General features: G+C 44.9%; 1 protein-coding gene across 7 annotated transcripts in view; it reads left to right on the top strand.

Annotated features, from left to right (window-relative positions):
- The window catches only part of ALG9 (ALG9 alpha-1,2-mannosyltransferase), a 38,549-nt gene extending 27,057 nt beyond the window's left edge, over positions 1-11,492 (top strand). For 6 of the 7 annotated variants that reach the window (XM_042800465.1, XM_042800466.1, XM_042800468.1 and 3 more), the window contains one exon: positions 9,237-11,492. In XM_042800465.1, the coding sequence (XP_042656399.1) occupies positions 9,237-9,360 (124 nt within the window). In that variant the 3' untranslated portion in view covers positions 9,361-11,492. Of the gene's footprint in view, positions 1-3,558; positions 3,638-9,236 lie in introns of all 7 variants that reach the window. The other variant, XM_042800467.1, reaches the window with a different exon arrangement.
- The last annotated feature ends 591 nt before the right edge of the window (positions 11,493-12,083 follow it).

Consider the following 12,083-nt stretch of genomic DNA (forward strand, 5'->3'; position numbering starts at 1 on the left):
TGTTTTTAAGGATGGTTTATCGTGATATCTTCTGCTGAACAGCCAAGTTTTGATTGTTTGGACCTGATCTAAAGTCCTTGAAGTCAATCAGAGTCACTGAGTCAGGTCCAAATGAGTCTTTAAGACACCTTGGGTTAACCATGACGATGTAATTTGCTAGGAGTGCTTTCAGTGGTAGTAGCTGTCTGCTGCAGAGATGCTAGCCTGCCCAATGAAATCCAAGTGAGTTATTCTGATATGGCTGTACATCTCACAGACTTCTCCAGAATGTCTTGGATTCTTCATGGCTTCTTTCCACTTTTGCTCATTTTTCCTATACTAAACTGATGTTTGATAGAGAAGGATTTGGTCTGTCTCGGGGGGGCTTTTTGGATTATTGCACTTTCAGCCCCCACCCATAGCCTCTGAGCTTTTGATTAAAGCTCACAAGAGACACAGCACTGCTCTCTCTTCTGAACCCATTTCGTATTCCCTTAGAGACTGTGCCCTGGTGAATACAAACTGGTATCTGTCAGGAAGCACCAGCACAGGGTATCTGCTCCTTTCGTGAGAGAGAGTTGAGTCTGCAGCTGTAGGCCTTGCCACAGGATGGGCACAGGTGTTTCAGATCCTCCACTTTCACCCAGGCTTTTTTGTTCATTCCTAACTTGGCTGGGGATTTTTTCTGTAAGGTATATGTACATCTAATACCATCTCAATCCTGACCCTACTGCAGCCTGTAATGCTAACTGGAATCAGTGCAAGGGGTTAAGCTAGAGTCAGATGCATAGCTAAGTACTGAGCTGAGTCCTTGTCACCTTCCTCACTGCTTTAATGCTGTTTCTGTATGAGTCTCTGTGACATTTTTCTTTCCCTTATTAGGGGAAATTGATAAGATTAAGGAATTTCCCTATTTACAGATGCAGATCCGCTGCATCCTGCTACACATAAATATCTGGCTGGCTTCTCAGGAATTTGGCTGAATACATAGGTAGTTGTGGTGTTGCAGCTCTATGCTTCTAGGGAAAATGCTGTCAAAGTACTTCCTGCCAGACTGAGGCTGGTAACTTATTCCTAAGCTTGGCAGTGAAAACCTGTGCAATCATTTTGATTTGATACATATATGAGACTGTGTATTGCATTTAGATCATCCAAACTCCAGCTAGATTCCCAAGCTGTATGTTTCTTGTTGGCTAAGTATCTTGGCAAGCCTGCAGCCAAAGTCCGGTAACTCAGTACAGGGATGATGATTTCTGTGTGTGGTCCTTCATGTCTGGCTTGTGAAGGGAGAGTGCATGTGGCTGTTACCACTGCAAGCAATGGCGTGGCTTGTTGTACCAAAGGTGGCATCTCACCATGGAGCAGTAGCTTGTTATGAGAAGCTCGGGGGCACAGGGAGGTCCTGAAACTTCAGAGCATACTGACCCTGGTAATGATGAGACATAAAGGCAGAATATTGGGGGAGGGGAAAGGGGAGCATACTCCCTGGCTAAGCGATCACCAAGACCTTAGAACAGATCATCTAAAGGTGATGGGGAGGGAAGGGGATCTTTCTGGCTGCTGTGTCCTCGTAACAAAAGATGCTGTTGCATTAGTGGGAGACTGGAATAGAAGAGGGTTTGCAGAGCATGTCCCAAGAAGAGATCAGACAGTCAGATCCTTAGCCTTGCTGGTGTCACCGGTCAGCCTCCTCCACTCCTGTTCTTGTGATGCATGGAAGTTCTTTATGTTGTTCCTTGTCAATGCCTCACAGCTGGAGCAGAGGAGAGGTGTGGTGTCTCACCAGTGGAGGAGGATGGGTTGCCATAGCAGCAGGTCTGATTTCCATCCCTGCTGTTAGTACCTCCAGAGCTCCCACAGTTTGGAGTGCTGGGCTCAGTCCCTTCAGTATACCTTCAGCAGTTGGCAGGTGAGGCAGCTCCAGTGCACAGTACTGGTAAAGGTCTGGAAGGGCATGTGCTGACCTGGGGGGTATCACTGATGCTGAGGGATGCGAGAACCAGCAGTGTTTCCCCATCATGCCAATCTGCTTGTATGACAGATTCTGTGTTCCCGCTGAAGGAGTACAGAAAGCCAGGAACCATGGCCTGCCTAGCAGGGCAAATGCGTAGCAGTGGGCACAGCTTCCCAAGACAACTCCTGATACAGTGAAGATCAGAAAGAACAAGCCATGCAATGTCTGATCTGCCCTGTTTTTAGTCAGTGTGTCATTTAAAGGTATCACATTTAAAACTGGATACTACAGATAAGGACAAGGGCCCTTTTGCCTGCCCATCCACTATAGCACGAGCCAGAGAAATTTTAGACAGGCTCTTTTTGGATTTCCTGTTTCATAATTTTTGTCAGGTACTTTTAATTTCTCTGTAATTTGGCCCTTGGAGAAGAGGCAGCGTGGATGTGTGATGAAGGGGCTCTGCTGGAACTTGGTGATCCTGTGACTGTCTGTCCAGGTCTCTTAAACCCTCCCTGTGCTTTAGTTTCCCATTTGGACCAAAAATTTATTAGCTCCCCACTTATCTCCAGGTGATTGTTGGCAATGAATGAAAGAGGAGCATCAACTTCATAATAATAGTGGCAGGTAAATACCTTTGCATTGTTTTGCATCAGAGTATTGGAATTTTGCTGCAACATCCATATAAGGGTTTCCCATGGCAAATGTTCATAATCGGTCTGTTGAGCTCCTTGCTCTGAATGCGTCATAGCATTTCTAAAATGAGACAGTGTGGTTTGCTTTGTTTTTTTTCCCTGAGTGTGACTGAGCTTAACTTGCATGAAATAATGGGGCTCAAGCAATTCTCGTAAGTGGAAAGGACACAAGTTTTGCAGTAGATTGGCAGCTGACAGATGAGTTAGCTAGTGGCAATTGCAGATCTGCCTAACAACTGAATGAGATGCGAGGGTCTGTCTCACCATGCAGACCCAGGCATTGGCTATTGTCCTTTTGTTGAGACTGGAAAACCTCATTTTCAAAGCAAGTACTACTGGTGTGTCTTTCTGTCTGTGGCTGCAGGAGTCTCCCTTGCTGCTAGTCAGCCCTTGCTTGCTTGCTTCTGTCCTTACCCCAGTCTGTAAAGTACCAAGTCTGCTAGAGTGGGCATTGCAGAGCCTCAGAGGGAGGACACTGAGAGTTGCTACTCCATTCAGCTGGAAGGTTCTCTGAGGGCATCAGTGAGGCCCCAAGACTGTTTCAGGGATGCAACAAATACTTCTATAGTCCAGAAGGTTGTTGGCAGGCCTGATAGTGGAGAAGGTATGGAAATTCCAGCAAAAACACTTCTGTGGTTTTGTTTTAGTTTGAGACAACAAATCTAGGCAGCGCTGTCTCTCTTAGAGTTGAGAAATTGATCATTCTAGGAAATTTAGCTGCAGGAGAGCATCAGTAACACAGTTGTAACAGCATGTTAGGTGCTAGAAATTGCTAAGCTGGAAGGATCCCAGCGCTAGTAGACCTGTGGGGAGAGTTCTTCCCAGGGTCAGACACACAGGTCTGTGGGTAGAGTCAGTGAAGATAAATCAAGAACTCCTCTAATGATCCAGGCTGCTCACATTTCTGAGCATGTACCTTCCTCCCCTCCCCAGCTCAGCAGAACGACGCATCTCTCAAATCCAGAACCTGCTTCCACACAATGATTGGGAAATGTCCCCTGCTACCTATGAAGTAAGTGTAAAAACACTGTGAAAATGCAGATTTCTTTGTAAAAGAGAAGGAGGAACAGAAGAAATATCACTTTGAAGTGAGCTGTGAGGGAAGCTGCCAGTGTAGATTTTGGGTCTGCGGCTCAGTGGCTGCAGAGCAAGGAATGTTTGGGAAAAAAACCCATCAGACACCTCCCCGCCCAAAACCAAACTCGAGCTCTTGTTCTTTGAAAATAAATGACCCCAGCAGTTCAATTCACTCCTGCTGAACTGGAGGCTTCTGGGACTCCCTGCTAGTCTCACATTGACGTCAGCAAGTGCAAATGTAAATCTCAGCTGGCTCTGATAAATGGTGCTGCTAATTGAATTAGAGAGCACTCCAAGCCACCAGCTAATTATGCTCCTCAGGAAGCTGCTTTGCCAAGGTCCATTTAATTCTATATTGGCTGAGCACTCCGAATCTGGCACAGAAAAGGGGAAATACATTACAGCTCCCCACTGAGGAGCACATATTTTCCAGCTCTTTAGGCTGAGCTGTCTGCTTGCTCCAAACGCTTGGGTTTTCCATAAAAAAAAAATATTCTTACTGCAAAATTAATGATTCGGTCACCTTGTTCTAGCATATCATTAACCTGGTTTGATAAGAGACTCTGTCTCGTTCCCTTTAATGGTGCTTTCCTCCATGTTACATGAAATGTTTTTCCTACTTTTGTTTTACAAGCAGCTAAATTACTTCTTAGGTGCATGGTTGGTACAAAATTTAACACCTAGGAGTGCAAACGTTAATGAGTTTTGAGAGAGCTTTGATCATGAGCTTCTTATGTTATGCCTGTAGCTAGAAGGTACTAAGTCCTGCCTGCATGGCAGAGATTCAACTTCCTCCTGCCTCTTCTTTCAGCCATTCCCTTCTCTTCTTCCTTCTCATGAATTCTGCTGTCATTGGGGTAAGAAGTTCTGGTTACAAAATGCAGTTAGGAAGAATCTCCCACCCCTACATGTATCTAACTGCATCCATTCCATGTCAGTCTTTGAGCTTGGGAGGGGGGGCTCGAACATCTTCACTGACCAGTCCTTGCTTCCATTCCAGAAGAGCGTCCACTGGCATTAGTAGAACAGGACTGTTGAGTTTCTTTCTCCTCAAGTCCACTAGGTAACTGACAGAAATACACTTAGCACCAGATGGCACTGTGGTTCCAGCTCTTCTGGGCCTACTGGTAACTGTGCATCTCTATCCCAACTGAGAGCTGTTCTGGGTGCTGCAGCAGTTGCTCCCCTAGAAACCAAAAACTGGAAAAGAATTCAGACTTCCCCTGCAATGTGGGATACCTCCCATGTCTGGAGCACAGCAAGAGCTGGGCAGAATTTGCCTGTTGCCTGGCTCCAGCCTGGAGCCCACCACTGAAAGAGCCTTGCGGCATCAGTGTTCCAGCAGCATTGCACTAGACCCTTGGCTACACAACTTGGAGTGATTGTGGCCCTGATCTTGCTACCAACATGCTGCTTGAGAGCTCTGTGCTGATTAAGGCTACACACACTCACAGTCTCTGGGGGACAAATTTAGAAGCAAATGCAAATAGAACATTGTATATATTCACTGTCATCTGTCATCCCAACCCCTTCCATGTGCCATCTGTTGTCTGAGGTTGCTGAGCCTGACGAAGCGAGGTGACAGGAGGTAAAGGTTCCCTGTCTGATTTTAAAGCTCTGTCATGACCTCCTGAGCTGTAGGTGCATCAGCAGACACAGTTCTCTCATGGCTGCTGCTGTGAGCAGGCATCCAGGGCTTTGCTACTGTGTAGTTACCAGAGGAAGACAGAACAGCCTTGTGCTTGTGTCCAGTCTGTCTCTTTTCAGTGAGAAAGTTGCTGCTGAACAAATACAAAGGCTGATGTTATAGATGTGAAGCAGGTTTGTTGGTGCTACCATTTACCATGCCATATTCAGGGTTTCATGTTTTTATATCTGAGATGTGATTCTCTGAGCACATAAATGTTATTGTTTTAAGATGCCTCTAATTTTCTGTTGCCTTTTTTTTAACCTGTGTCCTTAGACTGTGTAACTGGAACCAGTGTAAACTGTTCCCTTTTCACCTTTGTAAGTCCTGTTAGTGAAGAGTCATTTTGCTACGGCACCAGCAGCCTGACTAGCTAACACCTGGTGGAAACCAAGGACTCCTTGTGGACTTGACAGTATGAGTAACATATCACCTTGATTAGCAGGGTGAACTTTTGGGGTCTCCTCTGACTAAATGAGATTTACAGCTCTCCATTCTTGGAGCACATGCTTCTTGTTTTGGGGGAGGAGTACAGGAATGTAGATCAGCTGTGGCCTTTATACACAAATTCACTGTATTGTTATTTGTCATGAGTGCCTTGGCGTTGTGTATGACATCCACTGGTGGGAAGAAAAGCCATATTCTGCTTTGCATTTCTTGTTATTTTCCACCCTTGATATTTTTTTCCATCAGTCATTCCTGCCTCTTCTTTTTTGATTATTTTGGGTATTTTCTCCTCCCATTTCACTTCTGATATAAACTGTGAAACAGTGAACACTGACATGTAAACTGCTGCTAATAAGGGCTGAAGTTGCTAGCAAAGTCAAGAGCGTGTGGAAGGCTTTCATTGCTCAGAGTTGTTGTTTGAGGCTGTCTGCCAACTCAGGATGGTTACACTGAGCTGGCTTATTTGGGAGATTTTTGCTACTACCCGCTCCTGAAATATCCTTTTGTTTTAGAAAGCAAAGCTGAATCCTGCACATTCTGAACATATGCTATAAAGACCAGGTGAGCATAACCATGTGAGCTGCATTGGGCGTGTATTTCAGAATACCAACAAGTACAGGGTACAGGGAGTGTTTCTCACAGAAGGTACAAAGCAGAGGGAGTACAGACGGGACAGTAGTGTTTCTGCAGAGCTGTGAGAGGCACCACCACTGAGGGTGAACACAGGCACTTAGTTCTATTGCTCCAGCAGTCAGACCTACCATTACTGGGTGCCCACTGTGTTGCACAGTGCTGACCTGGGCAGGCTGTCACTATGTAGATGCATCCAGGTCAAGGGGAGGATGCGGCCTGGGTGCTGTTTTCAGAGTGCTGTCAGCTCTACATGTGGACTGAGCATCTGAAAGCATTTTCAGTTCTACAGACTGTATACTCGGGACCTCAGCCATCAGCAGAAGGTGCTGCCTTCCTCCCTGTCCCTGAGCTAAACCGCACAAGGCTAATTCAACAAATTTCTTCATCTTAACCCAAGCACACACTCTGAGCTCTGGGGAATTGTGCTAGTTTCTGTCGCTTTCTTACACTGTAGCAGCAGGCTGGTACACTACCTTATTTTTCATTTTCCTTGTTTTAAACAGCATCCCAAGCAGCTTGAACACAGTTGATTTTTCTTGGTTTTCTTCCTTTTTCTTTGCTAAAGGGAATTGAAATGAAAGCACACTATTCCCAGAGAGCAGTCATGGTAGCAATGGTGAGTTGTCAGGCTCAGAGAAGGAGATGCCAGAATAAGTTCAGCAATGACATGATGTGCATTAGCCACAAGAGATGGAGGAGGAAAATCAAGCACTTGTTTTCAAAAGGATGCCTTGCTTCTAGTGACTGGAGGGAGGGCTGACCTCCAATTTCCAGGCTCAAGGAAATGACAGCTGCAAAAAATGTTCCGTGTTCAGAATACACCAAAATTACCATCTTCTGTCTGGTTATTTGCTACTAAGGGATTCTGCTTTGAACATGCTCCGGATTCCAGCACCTCAGGAATTCACAAAGAGCAACCATTTCCAGTGATTCTTTTATTTAGGAACTTTGCTGGGTGGTATACAATTTTTAAAGGGCCTACGTATTATCACTGAGCTTTTTGTTCTTTGAACTGAAGCAATCAGCATTTTTGTATCCTAGAGCACAAGCTGAGCGCTTGGCAAAAAGCAGGCTCAGGAGATGCTGGATGTTGAAAGAAGGCAGAGTCTCACGGAATCGGGACTTGTAAATTTTAGGAATTCAGATTTCCTTAGTCTCTCTGAGGGTACGCAATACTTTCTGCCTCAGTTTCCTCTCTCCAGTGTGGAAATAATACTGCTTTGTCTGTCACTTTGTCTGTCTAAAGAGGGAACATTTCAACTGAAAAATGCCTTGCTTTGTGCTTGTATGGCGTTTCATGTAACAGGACCCTGCTGCTGAGTGGTGCTATGCCAATGCAAGTAGATATCACCAGTCTTTTCCTGGTCAGTCTTTTACTCCAAGTTGCAGGAGATCAGGAGCTGCTTGTTCTCAGATGAATTACAGTAAGGCTGTCTAAGAACCCTGGGAGCCTCTGGGGAGATGTAGTTCACAGTGGCAGTTCCTGCCATTGTTTTTTAGACTGCATCTTTGAAAGATATCCAGTGCTGCCTTAAAATAAGCAAACAAAACACAATTGGTCTTTCTTCTGAAAAAGTGACTTGAATTGGATGTCTGAAACCTTGGCTGTGTTAGCAGCAAAGCTGTGTGAATTGCAGTGACCGGAAAGTAGGTGCATAATCTGTACTATCCCTGACCACCTAGCATGCTGCAAATCAAATTAGCAGCAGCAGCAGCAGCAGCACTCATTTCCAAGCTTTATGTGGATGGAGTTAGACTTAACGTCTGTCAAGGGTTGACAGTTTAACAAGTTGATCTTAAGCAGACAAAGAGATAGGCTTCAGTGCTGAGGAAACAAGACTCTGCCTCAGCCCTCATTTCAGTAAGTTGCTCAAGTATTTGAAGCTTCTAATAATGTTTAGTGCTGCTGCTGAAGGACATTATATTTGTCCACATTTAAACCTGGATTTTACTATTAGTTTGCTCAATAAGAGAATGCAAGCATTTAAAATGTACTCAGCTAGCACAGCTCCAGCAATTAGCAACCAAAGAAAAGGTCCTAATTTGATGCAGCCATTAAACCCTCCATGCTTGAGTACTCCATTGGTCCAATTGTTGCAAACTGCTGTCACATGCCAGCTCCTAGCACTAGCAGGGCACGGAGGAAATGTTGGCAGCCTGCAGAAAACTGCCATGTAGGCTTTAGAGCAATCCATCCCTCTTTAATTCAGTACCCTCAGCAGAAGAGCAAAACTTCGAAATGCCAGTGCCCATCAAAGCTGCTGTCTGCCCTTCAGACGTGTGGAGGAATAGGCGGCCAGAAAGACTGGATAGAAGAGGAGATGGCAGGAGTGAAATGCAGCCTTGCTATCTTTTACCTTGATAGCATGCCCTGAGGAACGGGAGGCCTGCCTGTCTGTGTGATACCAAAGGCCCACAGAGCTGTACTGTCTGCTGTTTGCACAGTGATAACTGGTATCTAAGTTTCTTTCAATTAATTACAACACCTTCCTGCCCTCTCTCCCTCTTAATCCTACTGGAATGGATAGTGAGCATGCTGAAGAGCTGGGCAGGCTGCTGCTCTTAAACTGGTGATGCTGGCATAAACCAGGTTTGGTCCCACTGACGAGGAGAAAACGGGACTGGGCTTCATATGCCTGAACCATTAGCATTCTTCATGCCACTGACTCACCAGCTCAAATCTTTTGCAAAGCCTCATTTGTATTGTTTTGAACATACTGGCAAATGAGCGCTTTAAGGATGATTTGTTTTTCCTTTCTGATTTCAGGTCCTCAAAGCTGCTGCGTGCATTCTACGTCCCTCTCCTCTCTGAACAGTACACATGGTATGCAAACTATACTATTCTGAAATCCCGGAGGTCGAAGCAAACCAGGAAAAAAATGGGAGGCTAGCAACACACCTGGGCAACAAAACCAAAAGCATCTGCTGACACTCTTGGACAGCTGCCTAAGCCATCTTCAGTTCCCTTTTTGAAAGATTGTGCTTGTAAGATTCACTAATAAAGACTTCTCATGAAGTGATTTTGCTCTGCAAGCTTCCAGCTGTAAAAAGGGTGCATCATCTGCTTTCAGTTCTCGGTGTCAGGTCTCTGCTCTGCCTACACAGAACATATTGGTAAGAAACCATTTGAAAATCCAGCAGCCACCTACGAATGTATTATTCCTGCTGCTCCCTGTGTTATTATCTATTATACCAGAAAAGAGAAAAATGGAAAATAAGAAGGAATGACAGTGAGGTTCTGCTCCAGGCTGCAATCTGGCACTGGGAAGATCCAGCTCAGCTTCCCTCTTTCTCTCTCCCGTGCTCCCTCTTGCACTGTCCTCATCTACTTACATAGTGTTCTCCTTCTCCTAGGACATTTTTTCAGGTAACAACGTCTGGAAATACTGTGTTTCTTTTAAAGAAAAAGGAAGGGGAAAAGAGGAAAACATCTGAGAGACAATTAACTGAAATGCACTGAATCTCAAGGAATGAAGTATCATGCACCACAGAGAAACACCCTAAGTTGCTTTGTCCAGAAGACTCTTTCAAGGATAAACCTGTGCTTTTGGGAGAAAAAAACCCAAACTTGGGAGTTGAGCCAATTATCTGTTTTTATGGGGTCAGTGGTGTTATCTGTGAAACCAAGGGTTTGTTTGCTATTTATAATAGGTTTTTTTAAGACACCTGTAGCATCCTGTGAATTCTAGACTACATCTTAAAATTTCTGTAAACATCCAGAGAGGAGAAGAAGGATTAATTATTTTATTTGCAGTTCTGTTTCCCAGAATAGACGGTATGTCATCCATTGGTCCAATATACTTCAGAGCAGCGCTGTATTTACTATATCTCAATTTTTAAAACATGCAGTATCACAAGCTAGATGAAGGGAGTTGTTTTCACTGACATTCTTGGAACATTGTGGGGATAGGATGGCATGAGATAGAGCAGAGAGGAAGCTGCTTTTGCAAAAAGGCTGCACAAACTCCAAGCCCCACTGTGACTGTGATTAGGTTGGTCTGTGTGTGCAGTGACAGAGTGCCAGAGCAGGTGGATCAGGAAGCAGATTGGTATGTTTAGAACCTGTTGGGAACCAAACAGAAGAGCAGATGCCTCTGAGGATATATGTGTTGGTCCAGGTGCAGAATGCAGTGCTAGGTAGGTCTCTTGGCCAGTCTGCAGGTTAACAGCTGAACAGGATGAGAAGGGCAGCCTGTACCAATGGGGCTGTGATCTAACATGATACTGCTGGCACAAAGCAGGAGGAACTGAATGAGGAGCGAGGCATGGGCTGAATCATAAGAGCAACTTTAGAAACATAGGGAAAGGTGTTCTGAATCCCCTGCATTTCATTAAGGAGGAGTTTTTTTAACAACATTGTGCTTTATTGAAAGCACAACTTATAAAGTGCAAAACACAGTAAGAGCAAACAGTGCTCTGCTCTGTTGTCTGGATGATTACAGCATGGAGAATGCAGTTCTCTTCCATTGCATCCCCACTGTATGGAGGAGCACTTTGAAGCTGAGACTCTAAATTCAAACTTTGAAGGCTTAGGGGGCCGTCTGTGGTGTCTATGTCTTGGCTTTCTTCAGGTATGGATTTCATCTAGTGCAAGTATCACCTTTCATAAGGTCAAATGTGAAGCTTCAAGATTTTCAAACAAGCAACTGGTGTCTTAGGTGAGTTGGTCTGGAAGGTCAGAGTCACATTGCAGATCAATGTTGTAGTGTCTGAACCACCATTGTTGTGTCTGTGTTCATAGTGTTCCCCTACCTCCCTTCAGCCAGCTCTAACCCTCAGAAAAGTTTACATGTGTTGAACAGGGCTCTACAGACCCAGTAAATGAAAACCAAAACTCTTGCCCATCTTGTTGCCTCTCCCCTTGCTAATTCCTGACCTTAAATCAAACAAAGAAACAAATTCAGTTAATGAACGAATTGCACCTCTTTCTGGTGCTGTTTGTATGATTGTTCCATGTTGTCATAGCCCTTAACCTTGTGTTTAATGTGAAAAGACAGTACAGTAAATATTTGTTTTAAATGACTGTGGCTGCTCCACCTTCCTCTCTGGTCTGATTCCTGTTTTGGGGTGGTGGTGGGAGACTGATAACTGGACAATAATTAGGATTTACCAGTGTCTTCCAGAGCAATGTGGCAGATGTTTGGTTCCTGGTAGTAAATGCAGGTGCAGCTACAGGTAGTGGACAGCTTTACATTCCAGAGTTTCAAATCAAGGCAGGGACTCCATTTTGCTGCTTACCACGCAAACAGGTGGAGTCAGTCCTGCCACCTGGAGAATCTGCATGCTAAAGAGACGAAGGAGAGAAAGGGAGGGTTGTTACTCTGATGACAAGAGTAGATCACATTTTATTGCTGACTTCAGGGGGAAGTTGGGAGTCTCAGTGCTGCAAGAATCTCCACCCAACAACTCATTTAAGGTCACACATGAAGTCTGCCTACAAGCTGTTTCACATCTAGTGTCTTTGGCACAGAACCAGCCTTGCAGAAGGTAAAGGAGCCAGGGCCTCTCTCTTCCTTTAGGCCTTGCTAATGCAGAATTGTTGTTCTGGATAGTACTACCAGGCAGCCAGAATGTAGCATAAAGGCAGTGTATCAATCCCAGCTGTGACCACTGG

This window comes from Tyto alba, unplaced genomic scaffold, assembly GCF_018691265.1.
Source record: "Tyto alba isolate M040663 unplaced genomic scaffold, T.alba_DEE_v4.0 Super-Scaffold_32, whole genome shotgun sequence".
In the NCBI taxonomy this organism is placed as follows: domain Eukaryota; kingdom Metazoa; phylum Chordata; class Aves; order Strigiformes; family Tytonidae; genus Tyto; species Tyto alba.